At 37.9% G+C, this 10,188-nt stretch overlaps 1 protein-coding gene across 1 annotated transcript; it reads right to left on the reverse strand.

Moving 5' to 3' along the window:
* Positions 1–334: 334 nt before the first annotated feature.
* On the reverse strand, positions 335–7,288 carry SRP9 (signal recognition particle 9). Its single transcript, XM_081314911.1, has 3 exons — positions 7,181–7,288; positions 6,322–6,390; positions 335–1,093 (listed from the first exon to the last, which is right to left on the reverse strand). Exons 1-3 carry the CDS (start codon positions 7,250–7,252, stop codon positions 974–976), a joined length of 261 nt encoding a protein of 86 aa, XP_081171037.1. The 5' UTR covers positions 7,253–7,288; the 3' UTR covers positions 335–973.
* Positions 7,289–10,188: the final 2,900 nt, after the last annotated feature.

Genomic DNA, 10,188 nt, shown 5'->3' on the forward strand with positions numbered 1-10,188 from the left:
GACCCCAGACCTCCGGTCCTTTCGTTGTGACCTTAAGACATTTCTTTTCCAACAGGCCGACTTGGACTGATAAGGGGTTTTTTAATATGGTTTTAAGGTTTTATTGCTTGTAGTTGGGGCTATAGATATAGTTAAATTTTAATTTTAATATTTGTATTTTACTTGTATTTTATTGTGGTTAGCCGCCCTGAGTCCTTTGGGAGATAGGGCGGCATATAAGTCCCATTAAATAAATAAATAAATTCAAGATCAAATGTTCTGCACATCTTTAGTTCTTTCTATCATTCAAAATCAAAGCCAGTTTGAATTATTTATCAAATTTGTATGCTGCCCATGTCACCTAAGGTGTTTTTGCCAGTAATCTTAAATACAATGCAGAAATAGCTGTTTTTACCATTACCTGTTAACAAACAGAAAATGTTTTTCAGTTTATACGGTTATGAAGCAAGAATCAGTTCTGAATTGTTACATCTAGACACATGAATTGATTCACAAGCATCCTTGTTTTACCAGTAGAACATTTTATCAATGTTATTTGCCAACTAAATAATACACCAATATATAAAGATTATACACTGCTAACTTAACATAAAATTCCACAACCCCCCCTTCTATATAACAGCATTCTTCAACCCATCAGAGAACCCCTTCCATTTTTAAGCAATGTCCTAAAGATTTAAGAAAGGAAGTCATAAATATATGACTTGAGCATATTTTAACCTTTAAGAACTCCAGAAAAGAACATATATATTTCCTCACTCAAATTGAAAGAAAAAATAAATAGAAGCTTTCAATGAAAGCATATAGTCTACTAGCCACTCTGAAGTGGAGCCCCCAAATCCTTATAAAACTCAGTTTAAATTTTAATAGTCCACTTGATGCCATCGTGCGTCCATTCCAAAATATGCCCAAATCCAACAGATACATTCCTCCTGTGATACGTGACTGGAACATTCATTTTATTTCCAGATATTCAGTCTGTTTCCATGGTAACACTGCGGGATTCTTTGGCTACCATCAGTCGCATTAATTGACTGTGGAATTTCTCAATTTTCTTTACATCTTGAGCCTGATCTGTCCTATAGAGTAGACACTGAAAGAAAAAAAGCATAGGGAAAAGACTAATCAAGATTTATCTGAACATAATTTTAAAGATACACACACACACACACACCTGCTATGCTGTTTCATTGTGGCAGTGGGGGAATGTTTCTGGGAAGGATACATAAAGAATGCCAGGATTATGTCAATACTATATGTTTCCAACAGAGTCACCCATGGCATTAAGATCTTCTACCCGCTCCCAAAAAGAAGCACCTTTTTGGACAACAGTGCTGGAGGTACAAGAACAATTTAGCAAAAGCACCATTCAACACTATGCTGGAATAAGCAATGATACAAGCACTCCTGTATTTTGTCAAAAATGAAAACCATCTGGATAAACAATAAAAAGTGATTGATGATCCAATGCTGTGTGATAAGCTCTCAGGTTCGATTGCATTCAACATGCCAGATGAATAAAGCCAACTACTTTCTATACTGTGATTTTAAAAATATACCTACCATTTTTAAGAACATCTGGAATCATTTTAAAACCCTGAACCTCGTTGACAACCAGAGGAACTGTGGAATTAAATTTTATTGTACACTGCCCAGCTCCCTCTGTGAGAAAGATGGGTGGGTGTTAAATATGATAAACAAAATAAAATAAATAATTTGAAAGGAAATCGCCAAGAACCAAGAAACAGAAAAAATCAAAACGGATATCACAATAGATGACAGAAATTGTCAAGAAGTGAAGTTAAAGCCAAGAATATCAAAGTTCTCAAGAACATATTTAACAATTTCAGAGAACTGTTTTTTTTTTTAAAAAAAGAAACCATATTACAATGACATCTATAAAGATACTAAAGATTTAAGCAGTAATGGGATAAAGAAAAATCTTCCAAAAGAACCTCAAACCGGGGAGATTCCAATCTCAAATTGATATGCTCAAGGATATCAATGGATGGATAGTGACAGATTCAAAGAAGTCAAATTTATAAAGAAGAAATACAGGAACTCCTTGATTTACAACTGGTCACTTACCGAACATTTGAAGTTCCAATGGACCCCCCTCCCCTCCAAGCTGCTTATGACACAGTTTCAAAGTTCCAACATCATCTCCCGTTCCCACATGATCACATTTTGAGCATTCAACACGCAGTCCACATTTACAACCGTTTGCAGTGCCCAATGGGCATATGATTATGATTTACAATGGTTTTGCTGAAAACTAGTATTTACTTCCTGTTCTCCAGCAAAAACTGCTCCACAGTAAACAATGAGTAATTGCATAATGACTGCACGATTTTCTTAATCACCACCATGAAAAAGGTTGTAGAATCGGTTCAGTTCACATGGTGACCCACTTTCTGACCATGACAATTTAGAACTCTAATTGCCAGGCCCAGGTTACGACTGTCAGTTTGGGGACTGCTGTATACAGTATTGAAATTCTGTACATATTTCAGACAACTAAAGGACTTAAGAAGATACTCCCTGTTCACATGAATTGCTAGCACAACCAAATGAAATTAGATGAGCACGCTGGTCATTACTAAGTGAGAAGGCTACAAGTATCGATGGAATGCCTACAGAAATATGACAAGCAACAGAAGACAAATCAGCTGATTCTAACTCAACTATACCAGCAAATCTGGAAACCGACATAGCGGCCAACATATTGGAGCTTAGTCTATATACCACAATCAAAGAAGACTTAACAGAATGTGCAAATTATCATACAATACACGTTAGCAAAATAACTTTCTCTGCAGATTACAGCCATACATGGAAATGTGGGATGATGAAGCTAGTTTTAGAAAAGGAACAATAGAAAGGAAGAATAGACATCACTGCTGATGCGTCCTGGTTAACTGAAAAAGTCAAACACCACCAAATATAAATCAATATATGCTTCGCTGATTATAGAAAGACCTTCAATTACGTCAACCATATCATGTTATGGAATGTCCTTAGGAAAATGGGAATCCCAAAACATCTCAACTTCTTCATACAAAGCCCACACTTTATATGACACAGGAAGGAAAGCCAGTCTATACAGAACATAATCAAAAGGACTTATTTTAGGTTTGCAAAGGAATAAGACAAGGCTATATACCCTCTATTTATTCAACCTACATGTGGAAAATATATTGGGTGAGGCTGGACTGGAAGAAGAGGAGCATTTAAAACTGTAGGAAGAAATATCAATAATCTGCACTACGCTGATATTAGTCTGATAGATGTCAAATGATCTGGAAGTTCTAGTAATGGAAGTCAATGAGCAGAGTGAAAAAAGGGCCTATCATTAAATATAAAGGCCAAGCAAATGATAAAGCAATCAGCCTTAGAACTGATAACGAAGACAGTGATGTGGTCGATAGCTTCTGCCTTTCAGGATTGATGATGAACAATAAAAGGATCAGCTTTCACCTCAGAACTTGGAAAGGTGGCTATGAAAATCTTGGAAAAGATATTCAGATGCCATGATCATAGTTTTCACTCGAGGGACAAATGACCTGGTTCAAATAATCATATTATGCGTACATTAAGCAGACTGTGCTTGGTTCAGATGTCCATAACATTGGGAAAGAAAAAAAGAGAAAATAAGAAGATAACCAATAGCAAGGTGAGTGGACTTGATTACTACAGCAATAGATGTACTGTTGGGAGACCTGAAGCACCAGGCTGGAATTAGATTAGAGGAGAGGTCTATCTATGTCAGGGGTGTCAAACTGCCGGCCCGCGGGCCAGACACATCATCCAGAAGCCGCACCCACCCCATTGCCGGCAATGGCAAAACTCTCCCGATACGTTGCGCGACGTCACATGATGTCGCGAGTTTGACATGTCTGATCTATGTGATCACTCACAGATAACATTGTCTTGATGGCACATAATCAAAATGTTTTTAAAAGTCTAAAACACAAATCTTGCTCTTCATTCTCATATCTTGAGGACATAAAACAACTGCTAAAATATAAATTTACAATGTAAATTAAACTGTTATGACTCGAAAAACCTAATAAAGGAGAAGCAGTGATTATGAGGACAAAATATATAAAAAGGAAGTGCAATTGCTCAGGACCAGATTATTATTTTTTAAATAAAAGTAAGGACACATTTTAGGAAAGGTGGACTCCCAGTGACTAAATAGGCACTTTTATGTAATTTGCTTTGCAACAATATTAATCTAGTCTGACCTTACTTTCTACCAGGATATTATTTCAATATTCTATCTATTGTCTTGGAATTTTTTTGTGGCCGCCTAAGTCAGCATTAACCAGGTATGACTCTGGGTAGCTTTTCCAAATTCAGCCATGTTCCACCTCCAACTGTGTCACATTATTAATAACATTAATATGAATCCTGCTGGTTGATCTAGACTAGCATTTTGTGTTATATATGTAATATGCAATAATCAACATGTCTAATTAAATCAAAGGTAAGCTCTCTCATAATTTTTGAACCATTCAATAAATAAGCTTACAAATATGCAGAAAAATTACTCATTAGAATAATGTAAAGATTATAGCTGAAATAACTGAAGACAGCAAATTGAAAAATATATATATTATAAATATTTCTGTTTAACAATTTCTATTTAGAGCAGACAGCTTCATCTGGATCTAAATACCCAACATTTTTTTTAAAAAAATAAAGATTTTGGAGGGAACAGTTTTTTGTTTTATACCACACTTAAGTTGATTTTGCATATACTTAAAAGGGGTTTAACTATCAACTTCATGATACTATTTTACAAAGCACTATCTGAATATGCTTCCCTGTGTTCAACTGCCTTTCAAAACATATTCACTCTGTACTTGGGAATATTCACTGCTACTTTGAAATTGGACAGACCTTATAATTTAATAGTATTATTTAATCTTGGGGGCTCAAAATTTTCACTGGCAACTGGGACAAAATAAATCACTTTCACATCCTAGGCAGCTGGTTACTCACTATTGGAAGATCAGAAAGGATAGTATGGATCTTTGAAATAATTAAAATTATTCTTTAGTGCAAAGTTTAAGCAGAATCAGCTATCTCTAACCAGGATGTCTAAAACATTAATGTTCTCAGCAGTTTAAAAAGATATATGAAATATATGCAAAGATCACACTTCCCTTATAAATAACAGAGTTGGAAGGGACCTTGAAGGTCTTCTTATCCAACCCATTGCTCAAGCAGAAGACCCTGTACCATTTCAGACAACTGGGTGTCCAATCTCTTCTTGGAAATCTCCAGCGATGGAGCACCTATAACTTTTGAAGGCAAGTCATCTCACTGACTGTTCTGTCAGGAAATTTCTCCTTATTTCTAGTTTGGCTCTTTCCTTGATTAATTTCCATCCATTGCTTCTTGTTCTGTCTTCAGGTGCTTTGGAGAATAGGTTGATCCCCTTCTTTATGGCAGCCCCTTAGATATTGGGATACTGCTACCATGTCACTCCTAGTCCTTTCTTTTTATTAAACTAGACATACCCAATTCCCACAACTGTTCTTCATATGTTTTAGACTCCAATTTCCTAATTTACCTTTGATGCTCTTCTTAATTTTATCCTTCTGTTAATGCAGCCTAGGACTGTGTTAGCCTTTTTATCGACTGACATGCACTGCTGGTTCATATTTAAGTAACTGTCCTCTAGGACTCCAAGATCCCTTTCACAGTTACTACTGTACTATTGAGCCAGATACCACTTATTTGATACTTGGCATTTGGTTTCTCTTGCCTAAGTGTAGAACCTTACTTTTCTCACCATTGAATTTCATTTTGTTAGATAGGGCCCAGTATTCAAATCTGTGAAGATCCATCTGGATTTTGACCCTATCGTTTGGGGTGTTGGCCATTCCTGCCAGCTTGGTGTCTGCAAATCTATCCCCTCATCTAAATCATTTATGAAGCTATTGAATACTGGGCCTAAGACAGAGCCTTTGATTTTGTTGTAAACAGAAGATAAATGCTTTTTTATTTATATGGTTATTTATTTAAAAGATTTGTATGGCTGCCACTATACATAACTCTGGACATTAGGATTCTAAAAATTCACATTTATTCTGAGGTACTGCTTTTAAAATGCTAAAGCACTAACTCTAAAAACAACATATCTTATAAAAATGATTTAAATGCCTCTAGGCTTACACAACTGCTTCTCTGAGAAGTATTCAGTAAATCAGTTGATACATCCACCAGTTTTTCTCCTAAAACGATATTGAAAATTTGGTTTGAACTCAGAGAATTTAAAATTGTAAATTGTATCACTGACGTTTTACTTACAACAACATCATCTGTTACTTTAATACACAGATTCCCATCACAATGTCGGTACTTGAGTACGACTCGGACCTGAAATGACACAAAAATCATTTTATAGAAAAATAAAATAGCATCAATACAGGTACACTTTCACAAGTTAATTTTAAAGGTGAAAAAACATGGCTATTTGCAAACCTGCGTTAGTGCCAGTTACACACAGCATTTCAACCCTTAGCCCTTTTTCATCTGATGAGTACTCCAAACCAAGGCCCACTTGAAATGAACAAAATCAACAAATGGATCTCCTTTATACATTGCTGCATAAACATACAGGAGCTGATTGTCTTAAGTTTTGCACAACTCACGGCAACAACCGCTACAAAAGAATCTTAATCCAAGAGTGAAATATTGGTATTCAAATAACAAAAACACTAGAAGTTCGGAAGACTTCCTATCACTGCAACATATTTACTACTTACTGTAACGCTATCAGAAGAGTTACTTCCAAATTAACTCCAGCTAGGACACATGATAAAGAGGGATGCATAAGATACGCAATACGCTCAAGTGTCACAAATTCAATACACCGCAAAAAAAAATCATCAAAACGTTTGATTAATACCTTTCCATTCTGAGCGAAATTAAAGCTTTTCTATACTTGCCAACTTCAGAAAAGCCAGCCAATTATTACTACTTCGGCATCACTAGAATTGGAAAACCGCCCTAGTGGCTTATACTAAGTGTGCAACAAATACCCCCAAACCATGCAAGTCCAGAGTAACCAACCCCACTTCCCTCTGCTCAGCTTTTGAATGAATTCCCGCCGACCTCTCCTCCACCGACCCTCCACGCCTCAAATAACCTCCACTGCCCCAAGTACCTTCATAGGGTCGGACAAATAGAGTTTCTCCGCTGCGCGAGTGAACTCCTCCCAGGTCTGATAAAGCGGCATAGCTGGGTCCCTTTCGCGCAAACCGGGAATGTACAGCTCAGCACTCTAACAAGAAGTAAGATGGCGCTTTCAGACGGCCCACATGCAAGCAAGGAGTTCTGCTATTGGGTAACCTCAGAATTATCACCAATAGGGAGGCTTGTTATTCAAACGTGGCTCCCTCCCCTCAATCTCCGCCTCTTCCTGCTATAGGAGCGGGAGAGGAAAAATTCTACCGTGTAAATGAGACAAGAGGAGCGCCGTCTTCCGGAGTATAGCGGTCGCGGAGCAGAGCACAGCGCCCCCTCGTGGTGTAGAGAGAGAGGGGTGGGAAAACAACCTCCTTCGCTGCCGCGGATCTGAGTCCCGGCTCTTAAGGGCCGATATGACAGAGAAGCCAAAGCAATCACGGGTCGCAGCTTTGTCCAATGAGAAAAAGGTAAAAAAGGTTTAAAAAAAAGGTAAAAAAGCGAAGGTTTCTTTCTTTTTTACCTTGACAGATTTTGCTGTGTAATATTTACAGATCTAGTTTCCACGTTAGGTAGCTTTGCTGCTCTCAATCCATCATACTTTTTTATTTCAAAGAAGGAAAAGGAGAACAGTGTAATTTAACCATACCGTTAAATATTGAGGACTGCTGTCGTATCTCTGCTCCGTTTTCTGTTCTGCAAACTAATCGTAACCAGCTGCCTCCTCAGATAGATAGCCATGCTCTAAATTGGCTCCAAGTTCCCAATATTTTTTTTTAAGATTGTGATGCTTAGAACTGAATATTCCGAGTGAGTTCTGACCAAGGGAAAAAAGAGTGGGATAATTGCTTTCTACTTATTCTGATTTTTTTTTAATACGTCCCCAAATAGCATTTGCCTTTTAAGAAGATATATCACATTGTTGGCTTTATATTCAGTCTGTGATTGGTTGGAACATCCAGACAGTGGTGGGATTGAAATATGTGAACAACCGGTTCTCTGTGTGGATGCCGCTTCCAAAAGTCCATTCTGTGCCTGGGCAACAAAAAATTAGCTACCGGTTCTGCTGAAGTGGTGTGAACCGGCTGAATCCCACCATTGCATCCAGATCTTTTTTCTCCTACACCGGTAGCCCTTGCTTACTGACCGACACTCATTCATGAACTGCTTGAAGCTGCAGTGATGCTGAATGAGTGGTTCTTACAACTGCTCCTCAAATTTCTGGCCATCACACCACCCGCATAGTCATATGACTGTGATTTGGGTGCTTGGCCAGCAGCTTTCACTTATGATGGTTGTAGTGCCCCATGGTCACATGATCCTCATCCCCATAAGGGGAAGGCAGCAGAGAAGGTCACAGATTACTCCAGTAAATCCCCTAGTGCTGGGCCTCCCAGGTGTCCCCCACCCCCCCATGGCAGCCCCATGCTCCTTACATAGGATTCCCACTGCTTCCTGGTTAAAAATCCATGTGTATTCTTTTTATGATGGTAACCAGAATTGCCGTGATTGCTGCTAAGCAATGCAGTCACGTGATGCCATGCTTTACAAACACATTGCTTAGTGATGGCAATCCTAGTCCAATTGTCATTGTAATCCGAAGACTACCTGTACTGTTTCCAAACCAGGTGTCTTCAATCCTCGCACTTTTCATTTTCTTTTTATCCCCAGATGGAGCATTTTGCATTTCTCTCTTAGATTTCATCCTGTTGTATCATCCTGCTGTTGAAGCCTATTTAGACCTTTTGGGATCTTCTCTTTCTAACATGTTAGTCTCTCCTAGTTTTGTGTCATTTGCAAATTTGATAGTCATCCTGTCAATCATTTCATCCAGGACATTAATAAAGGCACTGACAGAGTTCTACGAAATGGCATTAATAATTTCCCTCTAAGTTGAATACCTATATTACACATAATGTATTAATGTTGTATTTAGTGTAAAATTTTGGAAACCTCGTAATCTATCAAAATATTCTTTTCAGTAATTAATTTATCCAGCTAAGCTGGCATTGCTCAGAAATACAAGTTTATTAAAACTGCATTTTCACATATAAGATAACTTTTATTGTCATTTTTACTGTGAGCACACTAGCCCACATTAAAAATGAAATTCTGTTGCCTGCTCTCAAAACGAAGTATACTACTCAAAAAAATAAAGGGAACACAAGATAAGACATCCTACTATTAAATACAGTACATTGTGTTGTTTAAGTGTTCCCTTTATTTTTTTGAGCATTATATGTGTGTGTGTGTGTGTGTGTGTGTGTATATATATATATATATATATATATATATATATATATATATATATATATATATATATATATATATATATATATATGAATGATATTAATCACTGTCCATCTTGAATACATAGTGGAAAGAGGAAACTTGAGTTCACAAAGTTGATGCTATATGGAACAAAACTGTGATTAAATCTCGATGTTGTGCTTCAGATACCACAAAGCCTCCTCTCAGAAGGTAACAAGGAAAACAGGTCATGAAGTTAATGTGTAGCATCCCAGACAATCCTGTGGACCCTGCTCAAGCATCGCTTATATGCTATGTCCTGGATAGAAGGGAGTGAACTACCAATAATCTTTTCTGACATCTTTACCACTCTCTGCGCTGTCCTGTCCTGTCTACCATGCAAATATATCAATATTTGATCACATACTAATGTATCAAAGGAGGGACACAGTGGCTCAGTGGGTTAGGACGCTGAGCTTGTCGATCAGAACGTCGGCAGTTTGGCGGGTCGAATCCCACGTGCTGCGTAACAGAGTGAGCGCCTGTTACTCGCCCCAGCTTCTGCCAACCTAGCAGTTCGAAAGCACGTAAAAATGCAAGTAGAAAAATAGGGACCACTACGGTGGAAAGGTAACAGCGTTCCATGCGCCTTTGGCGTCTAGTCATGCCGGCCACATGACCACGGAGACGTCCTCGGACAAGCGCTGGCTCTTCGGCTTTGAAAGGGAGATGAGCACC

This window comes from Vipera berus, assembly GCF_964194415.1.
Source record: "Vipera berus genome assembly, chromosome: 1".
NCBI lineage: Eukaryota > Metazoa > Chordata > Lepidosauria > Squamata > Viperidae > Vipera > Vipera berus.

Bases quoted from the DNA above. Each gene is read 5' to 3' on its own strand.
- SRP9 (XM_081314911.1), bottom strand. From the start codon at position 7,252: ATGCCGCTTTATCAGACCTGGGAGGAGTTCACTCGCGCAGCGGAGAAA. The intron at 6,391-7,180 runs GTACTTGGGGCA...GTGTCATTTCAG, and splicing joins ATTTGTCCGACCCTATGAAG to GTCCGAGTCGTACTCAAGTA. The intron at 1,094-6,321 runs GTAAGTAAAACG...TTTTTCTTTCAG, and splicing joins AAGTAACAGATGATGTTGTT to TGTCTACTCTATAGGACAGA.